At 33.9% G+C, this 25,472-nt stretch overlaps 1 protein-coding gene across 1 annotated transcript in view; it reads right to left on the reverse strand.

Annotated features, from left to right (window-relative positions):
* The window catches only part of LOC143230859 (uncharacterized), a 226,756-nt gene that overhangs the window by 154,931 nt on the left and 46,353 nt on the right, over window positions 1–25,472 (reverse strand). The window contains exons 4-11 of the mRNA XM_076465126.1: window positions 24,048–24,120; window positions 19,676–19,786; window positions 18,988–19,171; window positions 12,124–12,508; window positions 10,037–10,132; window positions 7,413–7,547; window positions 6,069–6,212; window positions 3,790–3,922 (exon numbers count right to left, since the gene is read on the reverse strand). Coding sequence (XP_076321241.1) covers window positions 3,790–3,922; window positions 6,069–6,212; window positions 7,413–7,547; window positions 10,037–10,132; window positions 12,124–12,508; window positions 18,988–19,171; window positions 19,676–19,786; window positions 24,048–24,120 — 1,261 coding nt within the window. The remainder of the gene's footprint in view (window positions 1–3,789; window positions 3,923–6,068; window positions 6,213–7,412; window positions 7,548–10,036; window positions 10,133–12,123; window positions 12,509–18,987; window positions 19,172–19,675; window positions 19,787–24,047; window positions 24,121–25,472) is intronic.

Raw genomic sequence — 25,472 nt, forward strand, 5'->3', positions numbered from 1 at the left:
GAGTAAGGGGGATAAACATGGTTTTGATTAAATATTAATTTCTTATTTAATTAGTAATTTCTTTAAATATCAATAAATTCTTGTCTAATTAATAATTTGTTTAAATATTAATAAATTCTCGGACGTTTTGTTACAGTAAGCATTGGTTAAATATATTCTGTTCTTTTTTCTACCGTCTTTATTCCGAAGGTCGCTATTCAAAAGAACGATTGACTGTACTTTTGGTCGCATTTGCTGATGGGAAAACTAGAGAAACCATGAGTAATAGATAAAAGTGAAATTCCGTGCTGTTTCAAAAATTTAAGGTAGAATCAACTTCCTGAGGAATGGAAAGTGAATAATAAATGGATGACAAGTGTTATATTAAAGAACTTTTTGAACAAATTAAACAAAAGAATGGAACAAGAGAACAGAAATATTCTACCTTTTCCTAGATAATGTAACTTGTCACCCAAAAGTTCAACTTTCAAATGTTCGTTTAGTCTTTCTACCTCCATGTACAACATCAGTTCTACAGCCACTAGGTAATGAAATTATACAGTGTATAAAATTGAAATACAGAAAACTGATGCTTCAGCATATTATTGCAAACATGGATGACTGTAAGAGAGCATCTGAAATGACCAGGAAAATTAACGTGTTAGGTGCAATTGCATATTTAAGTCGTTCAGTCAAATGCGTAAAAGATGAATGTGTAATAAAGTGCTTTCGTAACTGTGGATTTATTCTTGATAATAGCGGTGACTGTGGAGAAGTTGTTTGTTATGACGATTCTAGTGAAATCCAAATTCTAATTGAGAAGGTTGATACAGATGATTCTGTGAACTCTGAAAGTTTTGTGAACGTTGACGAAAATGTTTTAACAGAAGCTGATTTAAAATCTATAATAGAATCACAAGATGGTAACAACGTGAGATATTCAGAAGATGAACAAAATGGAAAAGATAGTGAAGAAATAGAAATTCCTACTACATCACAAGTGTTAAGTTATATTAATGTTATCAAATTGTACGCAAAAACAAAGGGAGAAAATGAACTTCATGAAAAGGCTGTAGAATTGACGTTCTCTTTTTACCGCATGAGAAAGTCCATTAAATAAACCAAACAATTGAAATTAGACACTTTCTTCAAATAAATTTGATTAATATTTTGTGTTCTTATGTATATTTTGAATGTCTATATTTATTCTTATTCTAAATAATATAGCGTAAACAGTATAATAACTTTATTCACAAACGTGTTACTTTCCTTGAGTTGGCTTAAGCAGATTTTCCGGCTTAGAAAGAGAACATGCACTTCTTTAATTATATATAGTTTTTGCATGTTCACTTTCTAAGCCGGAAAACCTGCTTAAGCCGGAATTTTACTCGGTCCCGTGCAATTCCGCCTTATACAGGTTTTACTGTAATTTGTAAAAATGCCACCAAATTTTGGTAGCTTATTAAAAGTTGATTTTTTGTAGTTTTTTACATGAATTTGAAAAATAAAATGTGACATTTTCACACTCCCTTCTCCCAAGTTATTGCTGTCTTGATAAACAATTTGTTTTGTTTGTTTAGAATTAAGCACAAAGCTACTCAATGGGCTATCTGTGCTCTGCCCACCACCGGTATCGAAAGTTATTCCGCAGACATACCACTGTCTTGATAAACAAAGCTAAAATAGGCACTCAGTCCACCGCGAAGAATTGAACTCAAGACTTTAGTGTTGTAAATCTGTAAACTTACAACTGATCCACCAGGAGATTCGTTTAACCTTGGAATTAACTGATTGCTTCAAATATTTAGGGTGAGCTTTGAAAACAGATAGGCTCATTTTTTTTAAATTTCACTGAATGCCTCTAAATTTACTCAGAATGGGTTCATATATACGATTTGTGTTTGTTGTAGCCTCAAATTGAAACAAATGTTCGCTGTTTTTGGTTTGATATTTCACCTACACAATATAAACAACGAAAAGCAATGAAAGACATGTTAGGTAAGAAAAATAGCCACGCTTTATTTGTTTGTTTTGAATTTCGCGCAAAGCTACTCGAAGGCTATCTGCGCTAGCCGTCCCTAATTTAGCAGTGTAAGACTAGAGGAAAAGCAGCTAGTCATCACCACCCACGCCACCTCTTGTGCTACTCTTTTACAAACGAATAGTGGGATTGACCGTTACATAATAACACCCCCACGGCTAAAAAAGGCAAAAATTTTTGGTACGACCGGGATTCGAACCTGTGATCCTCGGATTACGAATCGATGGCCACACACTTAGCCATGCCGGGCTCAACAGCCACACACTCATTCATGAAGAAACTAATCTCCGAGGCTCTTTCCGTTATAGACCTTAAATTATTCTATTTATTTTGTCATAACTTTAAACACCTACTGCAGTTTTTTTTTATTTAATTTCCTCGTTGCTCGGGGATCAAACTGAAGTTTTAATACAATAGAATTCTTGATTTGGTACTTGCAATATATCACATTATGTATTTTTGCACTTTTAACAAACAAACAAAATAGAAACGTATAAGATTTTTGAAGAGTGTGGAACTCAGCCCTAATACCATTTGTTACTTCTGTTATTAGTATGAGATAAAGGCCCGGCATGGCGAAGCGTGTTAAGGCGTTCGAATCCCGGTCGCACCAAACATGCTCGTCCTTTTAGCCGTGGTGGCGTTATAATGTTACGGTCAATCCCACTATTCGTTGGTTAAAGAGTAGCCGAAGAGTTGGCGGTGGGTGGTGATGACTAGCTGCCTACCCTCTAGTCTTACACTGCTAAATTAGGGACGGCTAGCGCAGATAGCCCTCAAGTAGCTTTGCGCGAACTTCAAAACAAACAAACAATTATGAGATAAAATGTGAGATAATCGTTTCGTGGAAGCTCTATAAATGGTAATATTGTGTATAATCATAAAATTACATTCAAAGTAAGACATTTGAATTATATTGACATAAAGAGGGATCAGTTGTCGGTCAACTATGTCATTTCAAATACAAAGCTGTATCTAATTTTAAAATGCGCATATTAATGCTAACAACAATAGAATGCTTGTTGATTGTATGGAATTATTTGACATTTTCCATCATGCAATAACAGGAAAACATTGAAAAGTAAAAGTCAACAAATCGGCTTATGACTTTTTATTCGTATTTCCTTAAATTTTGTGTTGTATTGAAGTATCCGATGTTTGTGTGTAAGCTTAAACTATAGGTAACACTGCACAACAATTTTTTTTTAATATTTTGCTTCCAGAAAAGTTTTTGCTGATTGTGACAGGTACCTGGTGGGTATGTACAAATATAGTTTTGGTTTTGCTTCATCACGTAGGAACTCTGAGAAACAGACAGTTAACTGTTTACCGGCAATAACGTATTTAACTGCGTTTATGTTTCTAATACGCTATTAAGTTCAACATAATTAAAAGTGTTTTGCTCCTGATTTTCGTTTGTATTCAATGTTCGGTGTATCACGTTGTAGTGTCCAACAGTAGTCAGCAAGCATTGTCGGATTCCAGTTGCCTGATATTGTTTTTCCATTGTAGCAAAATTGAAGATTTCGATGAAACGGTACGTGATGGGCAAATTTGGATGTGATTTGCGTGATCAGCAGCCAAAAATCTATAAGGAACACCCAACAGTGTTCAAGAAACAAAAACTTTGTTGTGCAGTCTAATCACAGTTATGAAGTTAAAACTTTAAACACATGGCTTCCTGGTAAACACACCTGTTTTTGTTGTTGTTTTTTATATCGTATGCAATATATATTATAACTAACAATAAGTATGTTTACTATACTCACCTTTTTAACACCATACTGACAAACTTTCATCGCTTCGCACCCTTCTATAAAAGAGAACCGGATAAACGACTGAAGTAAAAAGACGAAATCTCTCTTTAATTGGTTGAGCTGTTCTTCTAGCTCGTGCTCATAGCTAAAACATAAAACGTAAGTAATAGATTATGCAATAAAAATAATACTATTGAAAATTTTCGGACAAAAATTTTAAGCACCCTGGTGACTAAGCTTAAAATTTCAGGACTTACAACTTCGAAATTTACGCTTCCATCCTGAAGTGGGAAAAAATAGCTCAACATGTAGTTTTGTGCTTAACAACAAATAAATAATTGTTTAAGCCGGTAGAACACTGATAGGTACAAATAACTACAAATAACACAAGCAATAGTGAAACTAATAGGCTATGAATGTTTTTTAATTAGATTTTTCCTTTGTCTATACATGTTTTATATGTTAAATCAAAATTTCTGAATGGATCGATTGAAATGTAAAACAAGAATAACAGAATAACATTCTTCCTAAATTGTTATAAAGGTTTAAGATTTTTTTTTCAGCTTACATATAAAAATATTCTTTTTTCAGCTCTTGCAATCAAGTAAAGTTAGTTAAATCGACGAAGAAATTATTTACAATTAGAAAAGAATATACAAGATATAGAAGCTTACTGTATTCTTGGAAAAACGGTAAAAAAAACAATGTTCTTCTTGTATATAAGCTTACAATATTCTTCATGATAATTCTTGTGATAGCATGAAACAAAAAAGCTTAATTTTGACCAGCTGAGACCCAAGGACCTTTTTCATTAAATACCACTGTTTAAACTTTAATTTTAAAACATGATTAACAGAACGAATCTCTCATATTTTGCAGTTGAAAATAAATGTAAAAATAAATTACTGGAGTATATAGAATGTAGAATAGTCTTTCACAAACAGTTATAGTTAGCAAGTACTTAAAAGATTATATACTGATACAGAAAACATAACACAAGATGGACAACGAAGTCAAAGTAATGTATTATAATACATGTATTACAATTTTAGTGACGTAATGGAGATTTTGTGGTGTATTTAATTGGATAATAACCAAAGATAAATTTGGTATAACCTTATAATACACCATATTAATTACATCCTGGTGTAGTTTTGAAAAGCTATGTCGGACAGTAAAAGTGATAACCATCCCTCATCTATCGGGTGATAAAAACTGATAAGAAAGCAAAAGTTATATATATATATGTATTAAAAGTTAATAGCAATATCCTGTATATTGTTTTCTTTATTTCTATTGTATTGTTTCACTTGTAAGATTTACAATTTTCTGGCTGTTTCAACCTGAGTTAGGTAGAAGGCAAGGCTTAATTCACTACAATTTTGATATGTCATTAAAAAATCTAAAATTTAAAGAAATATTAGTTAGGGAATCGAGAATTTATTTGGCTCAGAACAAAACAAAGAAACCGTTACAACGTTTGAAACATAACAACAGTTTATTTTATGATACAACCGGAATAACTTCCTTAACTTTATGTATGACCAATGGCCAATTAGAGGGAGGAGCCGGAAGGCCTATTTGGCCTGGGCCTCAAACTCACACTCATTTTTTTTTTGCATTTGTTGAGTTTCGCAGAAAAGTCTACAAAAGCATTTATTGAATATTACATATTTTAATAAACAGATGTTAATTTTTCAAAAAAAAATACTCAAATTGTTTCAATTTTCTATTGGGCTATTGGTTGTCTTATTTTGTTTTCATGCGTCATCATTTATTTTTATTTTGTTAGAGCCAAGAGCCTCAACAGATAGAAGTGATCCGGGCCTATCTGAACCTCTGAGAATCTCTTCTCCTTCACAAGTCATAAGATTTCTTATCTATCTGATAAGAAGTGAGCCCGGCATAGCCAGGTGGTTAAGGCACTCGACTTGTAATCCGAGGGTCGCGGGTTCGAATCCCCGTCGCTCCAAACATGCTCGCCCTTTCAGCCGTGGAGGCGTTATAATGTTACGGTCAATCCCACTATTCGTTGGTAAAAGAGGAGCCCAAGAGTTGGCGGTGGGTGGTGATGACTAGCTGCCTTCCCTCTAGTCTTACACTGCAAAATTAGGGTCGGCTATCGCAGATAGCTCTCGTGTAGCTTTGAGCAAAATTCAAACCAGACCAAATCGGACTGATAAGAAATGAAAATACTACATTGCATTAGGCCATCTTGCACTAATTGTCGAGACTCTCCATAAAAAAAAATCTTTTCTTATAGTCTTGCAACAGTTTGGACCAGTACTTACAACATTTGCGTCTGGTTATGATACTTTTGTGCTTGTAACATCCGAGTCAATTTCAAGACTTCGTCATTCAAAAAACGATTGTGGTTCTGAAGAATCCGGCACTTTTCGTGGTAACGTGGTATCGATCTCTGATTGGACAACTCTCTGTTAATGATAACAGTTGAGTAAAATTATAAATATATATTTTTGCATTAAGAAAACAAAAACGTAAATTCATTAAATTCAACAACAATTTTTCGAACAATCTTTGATCGCAATATGGGCTAAAGTTATATCCGAAAAAACAAAAAATATATTTAGAATTGCTGATAGCGAAACGTCACATATCTTGACCAAAATTAAGCGTTTAACGTTCTTGACACTATAAAGATAATAAAGAGTTATAAGTTATGTAAAAATAAATGTTGGATAACACAGATTTATTTAAACAAAATATTCCACATACACTGGTAGACCTTCTAATTTCTCGTATATCCATTGTTAAATTTTAACTTCTAAAAACTGAATTTCACCACTATGAATGAATAGTGTACTTTTTAAACAGATGTATGGAGAATACAGAAATGAAATATTTACCCTACCAAGATATCGGTAACCTAAAAAAACTAAATTAATCGGGTGTATAATAAATGGAACTAAACAAAGTAATATAAACAACCATAAAAGTATCAGAACGTAATAAAGTTTTGATATAAGAAAGCACTCAAATGTACAGTGTTTACATTCTAAATGACACGTTATAGAATTCATCTGAATTGTAAAGACCACCGGAAAGAGTTTCTAAATTTCTGTAAAGTTTGACTACAAATGTTTTAATTGAAACGAAACGCTAGAATGTTTCATTTTGACATTGACAGGAACACTTAAGTTTTGACAGAAATGTTTTAATTGAAACGAAACGCTAGAATGTTTCATTTTGACATTGACAGAAACATGTTTCAAATGTTTTAATTGAAACGAAACGCTAGAATGTTTCATTTTGACAGAAACACTTAAGTTTTGACACAAATGTTTTAATTGAAACGAAACGCTAGAATGTTTCATTTTGACATTGACAGCTAAGTTTTGACACAAATGTTTTAATTGAAACGAAACGCTAGAATGTTTCATTTTGACATTGACAGAAACACTTAAGTTTTGACACAAATGTTTTAATTGAAACGAAACGCTAGAATGTTTCATTTTGACATTGACAGAAACACTTAAGTTTTGACACAAATGTTTTAATTGAAACGAAACGCTAGAATGTTTCATTTTGACATTGACAGGAACACTTAAGTTTTGACAAGAGCTACCAACATTAAAACATTCTTTACGCAACTAAATTGATTAGGGTTTTCATACCCTAGTTCGCCCTCTTCTCTCTCAAGTGTATGAATGTGATCTTGAAGTTCACTGATCAGAGCATCCTTTTCCATTACAGTGTTTTTGTAACTGGTTTCTCGGTTCAAAGCCTTGGCAAGCTCACACTTCGTCAACCTGTGATAAGAATACTCTAATTGCAACGTAATACTGATACAAAATTCAGTATGTTTTTATACATCTACAAATCACACAAGAATGTCACAGACATTTGGTGTACATTAACAAAAGAAACATCCTACATTTTACATCTCAATCATCAACAGACTTATTAATATGTGCATTAGGAAAAATTAAGTACAGATGCCAGGCTTGTATTATTATACAAACTTAGACAATCAGGTTGAAACTGAATTTCTTCAACAGTTTAGTGTTTTTGGCCTGTTGTTCAAGTAAAGTCCCCTGATAGGACAGTGATAAGTCTATAGATTTACAGAGCTAAAATTCCCCCCCCCAGTAGTATAGAGGTATGTCTACAGTCTTAAATGCTAGGAACAGGTTTCCTGTACACAAGGTGGGCAGAGCACAAGTAGTTCATTATGTAGCTTTGTGCTTAATTCCAAATAAAGAAAAGCTAAAATTCGGGGTTCGATTTTTCCGCGGTTGACGCAGCAAAATAACCAAATGTAGTGTTGCTCTCAAAGAAACACAGACCAAATGTTAAAATATCATCATAAACAGATAAGCCTGTGTAATAATAGTATAGTGCTAGAAGATGAAACAAATGATAGGTTTTGATAAAGATGGAATAGATATTTACAAACACTATATGGATTTAACATTAAAATGAATTATATAGCAATTTTAGCCATACGTGTTTACGTTCTATTTAAATTCTGGGCAAAAACAGAATCATATTTCAGCCGTTCTGAGATACAAGTTTTGAATCATGCGAGGTTTCTACTGAATTATATCGTGACTAAAATTTTATTATAAATTTCAAGTAGAGCTTTGAAAAGTATTCAATTACACATCCGTAAAAGCAAATAGAATAGAAATGTATTTAATTACGTCAATGTTCGTAAAGGTCTGCGTCGTTCATATTATCATTCGAATGTCGCATAATGTAGTGGTAATAAGATTGATAATGACTTACATGGCATCTCTCTATATTGGTAAATAAAAAGTGTATATGATAACGTTGCTTGATAGCCTGATGAGTTCTGGTATTGGCAGCAAAGCTTCGTCAAAACAGCTACCTACTTTAAGGTTCTCAAAGTTCTGGTTGAAAGACATTTTATATTAGTCGTTTAGCTAGAAACAAATCTTAAGGCTCAGAAAGTATTCTCTAGCGAAACATAACAATCAGTGTGTGTGTATATTTGTTTTTTAGTAGCAAAGCCACATCGGGCTATCTGCTCTATTCACTGAGAGGAATCGAGCTCCTGATTTTAGCGTTGTAAATCAGAAGACATACTGTTGTCCCAAGAGGGGGCGTGGTAATTAATAGTGATATTTTCGTGATATTACAATAACATTATTAATATGCAAATATTACTTACAAATGTCATGTTTCGTTGGCTCAAACGTTATGCACTCTAAGCCGTATATATCTATAAAAATATATTAGTACTGTCTGTTTTTTGTCCATGTAACTACTTCGCAGGGTGTGGATGGATCTTCACCAAAATCGGTTTAGAGGTCTATACCACTACTTCACCCCCTATTGATGAATCTTTACCAAATTTGGCATGAAGGTTTGTTGGATCCATGTCAAAATACATGCAAATTTATGGTTTCATATTTTTTGTTTTACCGTTCTCAAACGGGGTTTTGTTTTTGTTCTTTTTTACAACTGCATACCAGGAAAGCAATTTTCATGCCTTGAGATAACCTTTTCATTAATCATAAATTTACATAACTCCCGTCCAGGAAACAGGTATTGAGCTAGTATATAAATAATAATGTGTTTACAAAAAGAATATATTTACAGTGGCAGTTGAAAGGTTCATCTTTAAATAACTACATAATTATAACTATTTACCGAACTGAGTTTGGCGAGTCAATTTACCGGAAAAAAATGTCGTGCTACGTTTATATCATAAATATCTAACATCATTAAAACTATATCATAAATATCTAACATCATTAAAACTCTTTCCAACAACATGTAGAGACAAGAACATAGTAGTTGCTCAGATTCACTGAGCATTTTGGAACTATTTTAAAAGTCCAAAACTCTATAAAGTTTGAACTTGTAAGCAAAATACCCTGTTTCATTGTTTAAAAAAAACACTTATGTGAATGTAGAACTTACAACAATGTAGCATTAATATCAATCCGCCACATTAAAACTTAATAATATTTTAGCTTTCAAATATTCATCATCGTCTCAAGTCAACAAAAGTCAACAGGTCTACATTTTTTCTAACGACGCTATTCTCTTTCGTTGTTGAAACAGTTTTTGTTAATTCAGATGACTTACAAACGTTATCAGGTTCAAATGTGTTTTAACAAACTTTTTATTCGAGAAACGCACTATTTTACTCACTAAAACCGTTCGACAACGTGATTTGAGTAATGTTTTAGTATTAAGACAAACATCCATGAAATAATATTACCAAAATAACAAATGTCAGTTTATAAAATCATTCTAAAGTGCTTACATAAGATCTGTCTCTAAATCTTGGAGTCGAACAAAATGGCCACATTCACTGATTCCCATGGCTGAATCGCTGGACACAGATGTCCCCGACATTGACCTGTAGGTTAGTGTACGTCGTTCAGTTATTAACCTTGTTCTAAATATAAAAACATTAATTCGTCACATAGCAGTATACAAAAATCGACTATTCGGAAGATTGTTCACAATTTATATAGTAACAGTTTAGAAAACCAATTACTTTGATCCTGGCTATTTACAGCCAATAACTGCAGAGGTTAAAAATTCTGACCCTCTTGTGGCAATTTATCTTATGTATAGTGGTTTGTAAGTGCAAATGGCGCCTAAAATTTACCTCTTCCGAGTGAGTTACATTAAAATTTACGTACGATGATTTGTAAGTAAATCTGAGCCTACAACTGGGCTCTTTAAATGAGTTACATTATAAGACTTTTCGCAAAATCTTCCCATCCCTTGATTGTAAACGCGTGTAAGGTACGAAATTTTAGTGTTTTGAAGACAGAGCTATCTGTAGTGTTGAACCGTATTTGTAGAGCTATCTGTAGTGTTGAACCGTATTTGTAAAGCTTTATTTGTTTGTTTTGTTTGTTGTTGTTTTTTAATTTCGCACAAAGCTACTCGAGGGCTATCTGTGCTATCCGTCCCTAATTTAATAGTGTAAGACTAGAGGGAAGGCAGCTAGTCATCACCACCCACCGCCACCTCTTGGGCTACTCGTTTACCAACGAATAGTGGGATTCACCGTCACATTATCACGCCCCTACGGCTGAAATGACGAGCATGTTTGGCGCGACGGGGATGCGAACCCGCGACCCTCAGATTACGAGTCGCACGCCTCAACACGCTTGGCCATGCCGGGCCATTTGTAAAGCTATCTGTAGTGTTGAACTGCATTTGTAAAGCATGGTAGAAATTTTGATTCTAGTCTAGGAAGAGCGTAATACTTAACCAGCTACCGTCACACAGCAGAGATAGTGAAAAAAGTTAAACATCTTGTCCTTCGAAATAGCCCCAAAATAAAGCAGTTTATATCAGCTTAAGTAATAAACCCCTTGAAATGATAAGCAAGATAACTAAAACGGATGTAGGTTACAAAAAGCAGCACAAACCCACCTTTAGAAACTGCTCCCAAAGCAAAGAGCTGAACAAAAGAAAACCATCAACTATCTGAAGTTGTACATGTGGTATCTGGCCTGTCACTGTTTGTCTCATTGGGCAATAAACGTTTGTAAGATTTATTGTTGATCTGTCGATTTTACAATATTTAAAAGATATTTCAGAGTTGTTACGAGACATTTTTAAAGAGATTTTTGGTGTTTCAACGTTACAGTTAAAATGATAAGTACAAACCTGTAGAGTTCAGAAAACTGTCAAATGAACTATTTGCAATATCTGGCTAAGTGTCATCTTTGAACAGAATTAGGGATGGCTTGCGCAGGTAGCCCTCGTGTAGCTTTGCGTGAAATTCAAAACAAGATAAACTCACTCAGGTATGGCTAGCTTGTTTGTTTGTGTGTTTTTTATTTCGCACAAAACTACACGAGGGCTATCTGCGCTACCCGCCACTAATTTAGCAGTGTAAGACTAGATGGAAGACAGCTAATCATCACCACCCTCCGCCAACTCTTGGGCTACTCTTTTACCAACGAATAGTGGGATTGAGCGTTACATTATAACGCCCCCACGGCTGAAAAGGCGAACATATTTGGAATGACGGGAACTCTCCTATGACTGTCATAGGTTGTGTAAAACTTTCTATGTGTGTTTAATTTAAATACGAATATAATCACGAGAGACTCAACATTATATGAGTTTTAATATAAATATAATAACAGATAATTATGAAAATAGTGTAGAAAGAAATCCTCTTCTTTCAATTTATTGTTTCACAATTTTACTAAAAAATCCACTTTTCTAAACAACACATAAGCAGTTATATACTGGTTGGAATCATGGAATATTTTTAACCATATGCCTGGAAAAACAATTTCGTTTCAAATGTTTTTTTTATTTGCAGGTGAACGAAGAGTCACGTATAAAATCCACTTGTCTTGGATAAATATAACTTACCCTGCTCTTTCAAAGTTTCGTTTTAACTCTGTCTGTTTGATGGAGTCAGCATTGATTTTTTTCAAAAGTTGAATTCTTTCTCGAGTGCCATCTAAAGATTGAGAACTGACAATCCGACTTTCGTAGACCTTATCTAAAGGTTCCGAATCAGACGTTTTTCCACTCGAATCACTCTGAACTGTACAATTATTACGGTCGGAATCTTCTCGGAATTCACTAACATTTTTCGACTCACTCTCGAGTGATCCTCGTCTGCTGTCGTTATTGTTACGATCCAAATCGGCTGTCTCTCGAGCTTCTTCTTTCGGGGCTTTATGTAGTTCGTGGTAAGTGTGCGCGAGATCTTTAATTTCACTTTTTGTTGATTTCTGAATCTTCTCGGCTCCTTTTGAATGGTAAACGTTTTACATTACGAAGAATATTTCACAAGGAATTATATAGTGTGAAACATAAAACATATGTTATATATGAAAGCTCGATACTTCTTTAAATTAAACCGGCGTTTCCGGAAAAGCAAACATCCCTATAACAGTTTTTTAAGGAGTCATACTTAGTTCTTTTCTTTTACACATATAATACCGAATATTCTATAAAATCATATTTGCGGTCGCTTGTAATATAAAATCCTGTTTTATGTAATAAACACGTTTACGGGCATCTGTTTCATAATTTTATGCTCAATAGCTCAGTTAACATAAAACATAAAATAACCAAATGTACCGATTACATATATCCCTTCATTATCCATAGTTAGATACCACAAGAAGGTCCATATTCCCTCCCCCCCCAAAAAAAAATTACTGTTGAGACACCATCCCCTGATACCCGAGCACGTTTGGTCACAAAACAGGGTATAAACACAGTTTCAACTCCAAGGGTAGCAGGAACACAAAATAAGTAAGGTGCCAGATTCAGGTTCAGAGACGAGACCTTGAAAAAAACCTCTCTTAAACCCCTGCTATGCCTAGGTGACCATCCGGGACGTCTAAGCCTTCTTAGTAAGTGAACAACGCAATATAAATAAGGAACTGTTCAGGCTACTCAGAGCTCCCCTAACCCCAAAACTGTTGAAGCAGATAGCTTGGCGTACATACAAAAATACTAGCAAAATTAATGTAGAATATAGATGCAATCAGTTTCAAATATGTTTTATTGTTTCGTTGAGTACAAGACAGCAGCAGACAACATATAATAATGTTTCAACTGTTTAAATGCAACAGTGCTGATGCTCGTGTACGAGCGAAACTGGCTAAAACAATAAATCTGATAAAGAATACCTTGTCTGACATTTTCATTTTAAAGAAACGCGATGGCTTGTACATGAACTTATGTTTATGTGTACCTGTGCAAAGTGAAGTTTACATCGAATACTGACTGACATTTCGAGATTAACAAATTAGCAAACACGTTACATATTACTTGGGTCACGTTCCTTAAACAACAGGCCGTTTTTGCCAATAAAGTATATCTTTAATTAGAAGTACCATCAAATACGTAAAGCACATTAATGTAGGGAAAACTTAAACTTTCCCTCAGGTTGCTCACAGGCGAGCTTACTAGTTCAATTCCTGCAGTCCACCGCTGGTACAGCGGTAAGACTATGGATTTAAAGGCTAAGATCAGGGATTCGATTCAACTCAGTGGACTCAGCAGATAGCGTGATGTGGCTTTGCTATAAAAAAAATATACACACACACACAGGTCCTGCAGTGAGCACAGAAAAGATAGTCCATTATTTAGTCTCGCGCTTAACCTAAACAAACAAATATTAACATAATTACTTTCAAGAGTTTTCGTAAGTAACGAAAGTTATGTTCTCAAAAAGTGAAGTCGGTAGGTTTACCTTCACTAGTTATGACGGTATTAATTTATTACCTTTACAGGCAGTGAGACGAAAGTCATTTTTATTTTACGTTTTGACGATGAAAATACAGAATTATTTTAGAATTATTCTGTCCACAAGATAAAGGTTTCTAACACTTGAATTCTATGCTCGATCCCCGCGACAGGCATAGTGCAGATAGTTCATTGTGCAGTTTGTACTAAAATAAACAAACAAAAGACTTTCACATAACATTGTAACCGTAAAATTTGTAGTAAATAGAATGTTTTGACAAAATATTATTCAAGGTGATGCTTTACATAATTATTAACCTAATATATTTTTGATACCTTAATTGTAAACAAAAATATCATTCAACAATCAACATATAAATTAATTGTTCTACGTTATTCTTCTTTACTGTCTGTTCTATTAATTTTAAACAGGTTGTTTACTTGTAAAGTAACCTATAAGATTTAATGAATCAATATATATTTTAATCATCTGCATGTAGTTCATGTTAACACTAATGGAAAACAACTAATATTAATACTACTGATAGCACTGGTACTGATTCATAATGGCTAGTAAACGAAGGTCTTGCCACAACTAACAAGTAACAGCTTTTGAAAGACTTTAATTATGAAAATAGGACAATCCTAACAATGAAGACGTATGTTTGCGTTATTGTTTGTTTTGGAATTTCGCGCAAAGCTACACGAGGACTATCTGCGCTAGCCGTTCCCAATTTAGCAGTGTAAGACTAGAGGGAAGGCAGCTAGTCATAACCACTCACCGTCAATCTTGGGCTACTCTTTGACCAACAAATACTGAGATTGACGGTCACATTATAACGTCCCCACGGCTGAAAGGGCGAGCATGCTTGGTGCGACTGGGATTCGAATCCGCGACCCTCAGATTACTAGTCGAACTCCTTAACCCACCTAGCCATGCCGGGCGTTTGCGTTGTTGAAAACAATAACTAATTGTAATTTTCAAGTTCTTATGATCTGCTTGCGAATAAAAATAGAGTGAATTTGTAGAAGTACAATCTTATTTTCATTATTCATGAACCACAGTTACAGAATATGTTGAATTTCCTTCACATAAAGAGAGAGAAACAAATGGCGGTTGCATATCTTAAAGTAATATCGTAAAATGTGTGATATTTTTTCTATTCTAATTATGATTTAAAATATGCAAAAAAATATGTTTAGTGTTTCTTGGTGGCCATTTTGAAAATGTTTTCTTGGAACGCGTTTTTTTATTATTTTGATGACTTTCTAATCTCTAGCAAATGGATTACTCAAGTGTAAGTAATTTAACACTTCTTTATATGACTAAAGAACAAAATGTGATGTTAATAGCAATAACGTAAGTTTTAAAGATTAATGGAACATTCAAAAAGGCCACCAAATTAATAATATACTTTTGGAAGTGCTGCGTCAGGAAACTTTTTTTGAGTTAAATCAACTGAATGAAGTATTGTCCAAGTTCTAATTATTCAGAGTAACGTAGACCACAAATAGCACCAAATCTAAAGATATTACATTTTAAAGAAAAACAGAAGATCGTGCTAAACAAAGTGTAAAACTACACAAAATAGAATATTAAACAGCTTATAGAAATCTTCTCTGTAGCGATACTTCTTCTAGGACAAAATGGCAAAGATTAATGTTTTGATATGGATGAAAGTGGAGAAAACAATGCGATCAAAGGTTGGTTGGTTTAAGAGAGAATAGTCTCAAGATATCTAACTCCATGATTATAATGTAAGGTGATAGAAAAGTATATATAAGTCGTCTACTATTATTTCCATGTTATAACAGCTGATGGCTGACTCCGCTTTTGCTGTAATAAAGTGTAGTTTACCTATAAAATGGAGACTCGGGTGGAAAAGATCCAGTCACAGACCAGTTAACTCACTACTCAGATCTGGCGATTACAGATCATACGTGTGTGATATGACAGCATTAGATTGTTAACGAACATACCTGTGTCCAAGGGAACATACTTAGAACTGTGAAAATGTGACCAATCATCATATAAACAGCAAGTCTGGTAGACATACAAATACGTATATAGTGTATGACAACTTCAGTGTGAAGTCTTCTTCCAAAGAGATCACTGAGGAGGAAAATCATTCCACCGATCTAACTACTAAGTTCCTGTAATGTATTAAGATCTTCAAAACATTCCCAAGCAATAAATATTTGTTGAAACTATATTTTGCTCAGAAGTTGGTGCAGAAGCAACTATAGTAATATGTTAAATCAGGTAGCAAAAAACGTAGCGGACCAGACATGCACTCATATAGAAGCAGATACCTTTACTATACACCAAAGTGCTGAAATGTCCAAAATAAGTACCCCAAGCTTCAGACACAAGTGGGCGTGGCCTGGCGGTTAACTACGCTCAAGTCGTGATCTGTGGGTCGCGGGTTTTAATTCCCATCACCGAAGTCGTAGGGTCGTTATATTGTGACGGTTAATTCCACTATACGTTGGTAAAAGAGTAACCTAAAAGTTGGCGATAGGTGATGTCGACCAGCCGCCTTCTCTCTAGTCAATCACTGCTAAATTAAGGACTTATAGCGCAGATAGTTCTCGTGTAGCTACGCGCGATATTCAAAACAAACCAGTCACAGTTGTTTTGGATCTTGTCACAAATGACCAAACAACTGTTGTCATAGGACAAAGTCTTCGACCTTACCACCTCCCGCTAATATACCAAGCACGTGAATAAAGTGAAATTATTGTAATAGATAATTCGAAGCAATTAATGGATGCAACATAATTCGCCACAACAAGAGCAAAACCACTTGGTAAAACACATACGTCATTGGTGAATCAATGTAATCCTTGTACCGATAGAGATCAGTGTTGATGGAGAATTTAATGAACGCTTCCTCATTCGTTAACCTTTCAACTCCAAACATTTAGTGAAACAGTCGAACATCGATGTCATTAATTTCGTGAATTGACAGCAACCGAATCAACGTATAGTACAGATCAATAATTTAACGTGTCGTACATTCAGATACGAAATATTTCAGTACAATAAAAAGTGTCTTCTTAATAACCGGAGATTCTACAAGACGCTTACTGGAAGTAATTCCATGGTCTCTATAGCAACTGACGTCTTGATAAAATAAAGACCGAACACAAGTTACAATAAATTATTTTTATTTAAGATAAGCACTATTATTATGTATGCTGAATTTGCCACTAACGGACAGTTAGCTGCCTCTACCGGAAATTTAGTTGTACTAATTCCGTGATCTCTTGAATTTGACACAAAGATACTCAAGAGCCATCTGCGATAATTATTCCTAATTTTAAGTTGATAGTCTAAAGGGAAGGTAAATAGACAACGCCATCCGCCCCAACCTTTTGGACGATTCTTTACTAAAGAATAATGAGGATGATCGTCACGTTATATAACCCACACGCTAGAAAAACGAACATGTTCGGTGACGGAACTCGATCCCATGACACGCAGATTGCAAGTCGAGTGCCCTAACCACCAAGCCATGTCAGGTTCCAGGTCAATGACACAGTACAGTAGTCATGTAAAGTAAAAAGAGAATAAAATAGCAAATTTGGAAAATTTCGATAATAATACAAGGAGGTAGAAAAACATAACATGTTTATATCTGACACTTGACCCTTCGACACTGGAGTGATGGCACGAAACAACAGATGAACTTATGCCACTAGCTCTGGAATCTGTACTTTTGAAGGTCAAGTGTGGGTTTGTGAAACGTTTGTGCAACAGTAGTTGCTTAGGCAGAATTAACAACGTACAGTATAAAAAGGTGTGGAAGTTTTAAGGTCGATTAAGAAAACTTTAAATATCTGAGTTTACTGGAAGTCAAATACAAGGAAAATAAACCCCTGGGGTGGTTATGTAATCTGAAAACAGAAAAAAAAATAATCTTACAAAATTAATAAAATTGACAATTTGACGGACATTTGGAATTTGTATGCCGTGATGTAAAATGGTATTATTAATATTTGTATTACCTCCATTTGATTCGTAGGTCTCATTCAATATCGTAAATAATCTATCTTAAAACAGGTTAAATAGCAATCTTAATATTACAAAATGGGCTCAATGTAAGGCAAAATCTAAGATGGCCACCAACAATATATCAAGCAGAGTTTTTGTAAAATTAAAGTTAAAATTGAGATAAAATCCTTATTGAAAATACACTACTGAAAATATTATCTACACCTGAAAAACTTACGTAAGAGCATTACACTGTCTGTCAAGTTAGAAAAACCTTACGAAAACTGTAGGTCATTATTGAAATCTTAAGTGAAGAGAGTTCGTGTAGGTCGTGTTTGAAGTAAATTATTAAATTTTCTTTCAGTGCTTATTATAACAATCTGCAAAACAAATTCGCTATTATTTAAGATATGTTTTCTCTTAACTATAAAGTTCAAGCTACAAAGATTATTTAATGAAATTTATTCTAGTACTTGATAACTAAAGAGCAAAATAACACTATAATATTATATATAACACCGTATATAAAGCTACACGAGGACTATCTGCGCTAGCCGTCCCTAACTTAACATTCTAAGACTAAAGGGAAGGCAGTTAGTTATCACTACCCAGCGCCAACTCTTGGGCTATTCTTTAACCAACAAATAGTGGGATTGACCGTCACATTATAACGCCACCACGGCTGATAGGACGAGCATGTTCGGTATGACGGGAATTCCAACCCGCGATCCTCAGATTACGAGTCGAGTACCTTAACCACCTGGCCGAGAATGATGTAAATAAACTATGTGGTATTAATGAAGAAATGTTTAAATAATTGTAATAACAGAGCTGGATATATATGTGCCTGGTATCCATTATTAATTATTTTCGTTTCATTTTTTTGTATTACGCCCTATTATTTTATTCATTACCCTAGAAATGGCCACATTAAAATGTTTAAGCTGGAATATGAAACGCTTGTTGGTGTTCCCAACCAGAATACTTTATGCCATTAGCATCCATTAGACAGTAACATTTCTTAATATTACCTTTCAGGTCATTATTGGAATTTGTGGTTTTATTCATCCATAAAGTACTCGCAGGTGATTTCTCGGATCGTAGTTTCTCGTCTAAGTATGTATTCGGGAGATGAAGAGAATGGGTCCCAAATATCTCAGTTTTATCTTTAGCCATCCGTATTTTTGTGATCAGAGATTTCATTTTTTCATCATTCTAAATAAAAATACAAAGAAACAATAAAAAGTTCAAGAGCTGCCGTATGAAAGTAGTTCATAAGAAACTGTTCTATTTAAAATGTAAGCAAAGCTAATCATTATGTCTTTGAACATGACATTTAATGTTTAAGTTCAAAACTTGAATAATGTATTAATAAAGTTATTGTAAAAACCGCTAAGAGACTTGAATCTTCAAATACGTGTTGTAATTTCCTAACTATGATGCAGAATTGAAATTTACCTCAAAAAACCCCAAAGTTGATGAGAAATTAAGCAAAACAATTATTAGAGAGTTTAAACTGCAATATTGTTATAATAAACAGAATTTTGATATTGGGTTCTTGCTTTCAAAGCACACATTATTAACGACATAAACAAAATCAACCAAACCATTTAGTCTGTAACGAGAACAGTAAACAGAGTTTAAATTGACCGCAATGGTCTAAAACCATTTTATATCCTATAGTTATTGGATTTTCAAAGGTCATGCTGCAGTACTTACCAGGAGTGATTCTTTCCTTCTCTGTGATTGGTAGCTTTTGGCGCGTGCTAAAATATCATCACCTTCTGTATTCATAAGTGCCAGACGATAATGGAAGCCATCTCTACTTGCCTGTGGTATTTGATAATTTATTAATCAAAATTGATTTTTAAACGCATTTTACTAAACTTAATGTTATTTTTCATTAATAATAACTAAGTATATCCAATCACAAACGACTATTATAAGAAAGTAGAAGCGTACATAAGATTAAAGATTTTATGAACTTCTGTTTCCTCATGCTCTGTTTCTTATCCTATTATATATTTTATTATTATGATGATTCACAATCGTTTACTTCTTACTTCAAGTGTATCTCTATGTGGTGACTTGGTCTCTTAATATGTTTTATTTTGATTCTAGTTTACTTGCTGTTCGCCCTGTTTTTCCATTACTTCCGTTTTGTGTTGCCTTCAGTGTTCTTCAAAACCCTCATTCACATATTCTATATTCCTTCTAACCTTTAAATTCATATTTTCTCCATCTCTCTCTCTTTTTTTTTTTCTTGCACGTTGGAAAATTGGTTGCAGTGATTTATTGTAGTTACAGATGCATATACACTTGTTATATGACGGTCAATCATACTATTCGCTGGCAAAAGAAAAAACGTTTTTGATGGGTGGTGATGACTAGCTGCCTTTTCTCTAGCCTTTCGCTACTAAATTAAGGACGTCTAACGCAGATATCCTTCGTGTAGCTTTGCGCGAAATTCGAAAAACAAACAAACATATATGGTTTGTTTCAAAGTGGCAGCTGTTAACTGAATAATCCGTGCTTATGAAACACTATAAAACTTGAAAGATAATAGCATATTGGCAGCGGACGAATACATCAGTAACTCCCCTCAGTGTCATAGTGGTATGTCTGCGGACTCACACCGCTAAAAACCTGGTTTCGACGCTCGTGGTGGGCAGAACACAGATAAACCAGTGTGTAGTTTTGTGCTTGATTCCAAACAAACCATCAATAATACCCGATAATTTGTTTCTATGCCAATGAGAAAACTCAACGGATTATAACTAATAATGATGACACTTGTAATACATTTTGCTATAAGCAGTGTTTAAGCTTCATTAAATCTGTCGCGTTCATAAAAAAGAAACACTTTCGAAACATTTTTACTATATTATCATGATTTTTTTCTCCTTAACATTTTCTACTCTTAATATTTTTATTTCCAAAAGCGACATCTAGATAAAAAATTATCTTCATATTGTTGCGTCATTTTAGAAGCGTATTTATTTATAATTAATTTTGTCTAAATGTTCGTTCCATTAAATATTCATAAAAATGTCCACGTGGTATGAACATGACGTTTTCAATCTTTTTTACAGACGTCAGGAAACGTCAATTTTGACACGTGTGTCTGAGCTTAGTGACATTTGAACGCAATAACACCAGTGCTTGTTCATTATACATTTTACAAACAGCGAGAAATTAAAGTCAGAGTAAACTAGTGAAAAAAAACAACACTTAAAATTGATGCTTAAAATACAATTTATCACATCGGCGGTTGCTAGGAGCAACAAATAAATACATATAATCACGGCTTTAAACAGTAAGGAACCACATCCAAAGGCGATGATTTTTAATTATTGCTGTGCCTTTCAAATTGTTTTTCAACGCTGCATATTTGAAATAATAGTACCATCTTCTCTGACTAATTAAATAACACAGCAAACACCTGCTATATACAGTACCGAAAGTATGATAATTTCAATACGAAATATTAAACACCAAGGAAACCGTAGGCGGCAGTTTCGTCGAGGTCATTTTGTATAATTTGTACAATGTCTCATACGAAGCCCTTACGTCCAATCAATTTGAAACAATTTGATGCGATGTCTTTTCAATAATTCATTAAATTCGTAAATGCTTCTTACACGAAGCACAGAAACTCATTTCGTCTCCTTCAATTAGAACAAATTAGAAATTTGCAAACGGGTAAGCAAAAGAGCGCTCAGACATTAACAGTTTACACAAATAATAGACTCATTCGTTTGAGTGTTTTCTTTCACTTACTGTTTTCACTAATTTTAGCTACGTATATTTCGCATTTAGTTCAACTTCACAACAATGACCCGAAAAAAATAACGCTTTACAGGTAGAATTTTATAACTAAACTAACTTACTATGCTTTTTCCCATGATTTATTTAATGATTTATGATTTATTGATGATTTATTTCTGATTTGGTTAAATTTATTTATTCAGTTCTTCCCACACACATCCTCTTGTTTATTCAGATGCTATTTGAAAACTTGAACCCGTCATGGCCACGAGGTTAGGGCGTTCGACTCGAAATCCGAGGGTCGAGGATTCCAATCCCCATCACACCAAACATGCTCGCCCTTTCAGCAGTAGGGGCGTTATAATATTGTAGTCAATCCCACTATTCGTTCGTAAAAGAGTAGCCCAAGAATTGGCTTGGGTGGTGATGACTAGCTGCCTTCCCTCTAATCTTACACTGATAAATTAGGGGCGGTTAGCGCAGATAGTCCTCTTGTAGTTTTTCACGAAATTCAAAAACCAAAAAAGTTATCACTTCGAACTTTTTGTCACTGACAATAAGTCTACGTTGTTTCGCTATTAATTTTGTTTAATGCGTGGATAGAATACATATACAAGACACGGTGTTTGTCTCAACAGTGCTGTGGAAACAAACTGTATCAGATAATGTGTTTGCAAAAATATATGAATAAATTGTAAACACATTATCAATATAAATTAAACAGTTAATAATATATTCCTTAAACTCTTAACATTGTCCTACAATTTATTTTGTTTCAAGTATTCGCGTAACAGAATTTTGAGGCAAAGGACGCGAAGGACAGAAGTTACTCTAGTAGTTTTGCGTAAAATTCAACAAATTATTTAAGGACGTGTAAGTACAAACGCCTTGCGTTACTTTGGGTAATAAAATGTTTACATTACCTATTTTACAGATAGTAACATGTAATTCCTGACAAATTCTTATTAATTAACAAATAAACAATTTCATTATAAACTTTTTGTTTAAAAAAATAATAAATGCTGCTTTTTGAAAATTAAAGTACCAGTATTATAATACAATAAATAAATAAATAAATAAATTTTAATATTTTGAAAACAATTTCTGTATCTAATCAGTATATGTATAGAAAATATTTAACGCGTATAAAATTAATATCATTCAAATATAATTTATTGTGTCTGAGACATATTTACCGTTAAAGACCTAAGTAAAACATTTAGCTTCTTTTCAAGAGCATGTGGTCACTCTGGCCCAGCGGAATGTGTGCTGACACTTGTTTCACTACAGAGCTAAGCAGTGGGCCAATTACTCTGTCTGTCACAAGCAATCAAACTATGGATTTTAGTATTTTAAGTCAGTAAACATACCGTTGATCCACTGGTGGACTGGCATTAAGAAACGGACTTTAAATATTAATTTACAATAGCCTTCAAGTGGCACAGCGGCATGTCTGCAGACTCACACCGCTAGAAGCCGAATTTCAATACCCGTAGTGGACAGAGCATAGATAACCAATCGTGTAGCTTTGTGCTTAACTACAATCAAACAAATAAATAACATGCAATAGTGTAGCCTGAAATTAATCTTTTTTAATTGAATATTGTCATGGAGGATGGCGACGTAGCGTTTAAACATTTTGAATTTGTTTCTTGATTTTCCCATCAAGTTTTAAATGTTCCGAACATTCGTTCATGAACCTTGGCATCATTTTCACAGTACCGAACCTCAGGCTCAATATCGAACTACAGCAAATACAGTAATCTAACATGATGAAAATGTTATACAAAATAAATTAAAAGATGTTTTTTTTGTGTAATCCTTTTCTCAAAAATAGTTAATCGAAGTTATAGATATTGAAATAACCTGATAGGACACTATCATTCGAGCGTGATGAAAAAATAACAAAACCCTAAATAATAGTCCTTTGAAGCATTGATTCTAGAAACATGACTATTCAGGCTTCACTCGCCATATCATTAGTTAGAATGTATTTCTTATGAACAGGTAACATAAGGGAAGGGACATTCACAGCTTAACACGAGGATAAAATATATATATATATTCATATACTTGAATAATATCCAAAAGTAAACTTATACGAAGATAATATTAAACATGCGTATACGTTTCCATAAAAGTTATCAAACAAAACATTTGTATGTTTCATGTGCGTATTTGTGTTCATATATATACTATCCATTGCCAGACTTAATTTTCTGCAGAACTGCAGGAAATAGAACTAGAATTTTGTGAAGGGGTAATAGAAATATTTGTCTAGCATTACCTTATTCTTAGAAATATGTTGTGATATCAATTTTACCTGTAGGCCCATAATCCAAATCATCATAGACTCATGATTGTCAGCCACCAAAACATACTCCTTGTTGTCAGAACTATGAGAAACACGAAGTAACACAGTGAGCATGTGTATGATCAAGGATCGAGTTATTTTTCGTTTAATATTTAAGAGAAATATGAAGCAAAACATTAAAATAGAAAATATCGGCTTTAAAATATTCTAAACCGAAATGTGTATTCTAGAAGTCAAGTGATGTTTATGATACAAACATAGCTGAACCGTATATCGAACTTTAAACTCAGTATTTTAGTAACTACATATATGTTTAGCAAAAACTCCAAACAAAAATTAATACATATTATGGCAGTCATTTCAGTGAAACACAAAGTATTTTCAGTTGCAAACTGTTTACAATAGACTGTTTGATTTTACTTCAACCAAATTTTGTTGTTTGTGTAAGGAAAATATTACATAAAGTAAAACAAAAAAAACCCTACTTAATTGTCTTACGTTCATGTGCTGAGATAACATGTGCTGAGGTACTTATCTGACAACATGAGCATCAAGTTAAATAAGTTTTTTTCCTTTGCATTCATGATGAACACATCTGTAAACTCTGAGTTATGCTTTATACAAGAAGCTAGGCCTATTTGGAATTATACCCGCTACGAGAATAATCAGCTTTACACTGACGATTTTTATACTTGCTTTAACCCTAGAATTATTAACCTACTAATGCACGAGATTGTTTGTGGGTCCAGAATTTTGTTGGTTACAGAATCCCTAACACCGTATGATTCATACAAAACATTTGAAAACGAAATACCATAAACACTGTAGTTAATTCTGCTAATGACTAGTTCAGTTTTCTACGTATATATTTCATCTAACATCAACTATTTCACCCAGAAGTGTTTGGTTACTTCTTTACACTGAGTGCTGTAACGGATATAAACATAAAGTTGGTGTATATGTACTCCATATCGGCAGTGAAAATGGTATCTAAATAAATACGTGAAAGCTATTGTACAAGATATTAAACTTCTCGTAGGCGTCAAAAAGAACCAAAAAGCAAAAATGTCTTTTTTATGATCACCGCCTTTAATTTTGCTCCAAACTAGAAATCATCAAAGTTTACAACCGTGTAAAATATAAGCCTTCCACATATAATGTTTTCAACAATTACACTAGAATGTAAGACCGGGCGTGGCTCAGTGAGTAGCATTTTAAGACTGTGAATTCCAAGATTCAGCGCTTGGGACCCTTTGCTGCAAAATCGTCCTCCGTTGGTACGTTATAAAAATGATTGTTAAATCCAACTATTTGATGAGAGTAGCCGAAGAGTTGTGGTGGGTTTTACTGTATGTGTGTTTTCTTATAGCAAACCCACATCAGACTATCTGCTGTGTACCCCGAGGGGAATCAAACATCTGATTTTAGCGTTGT

This window comes from Tachypleus tridentatus, chromosome 10 (genome assembly GCF_004210375.1).
Source record: "Tachypleus tridentatus isolate NWPU-2018 chromosome 10, ASM421037v1, whole genome shotgun sequence".
In the NCBI taxonomy this organism is placed as follows: domain Eukaryota; kingdom Metazoa; phylum Arthropoda; class Merostomata; order Xiphosura; family Limulidae; genus Tachypleus; species Tachypleus tridentatus.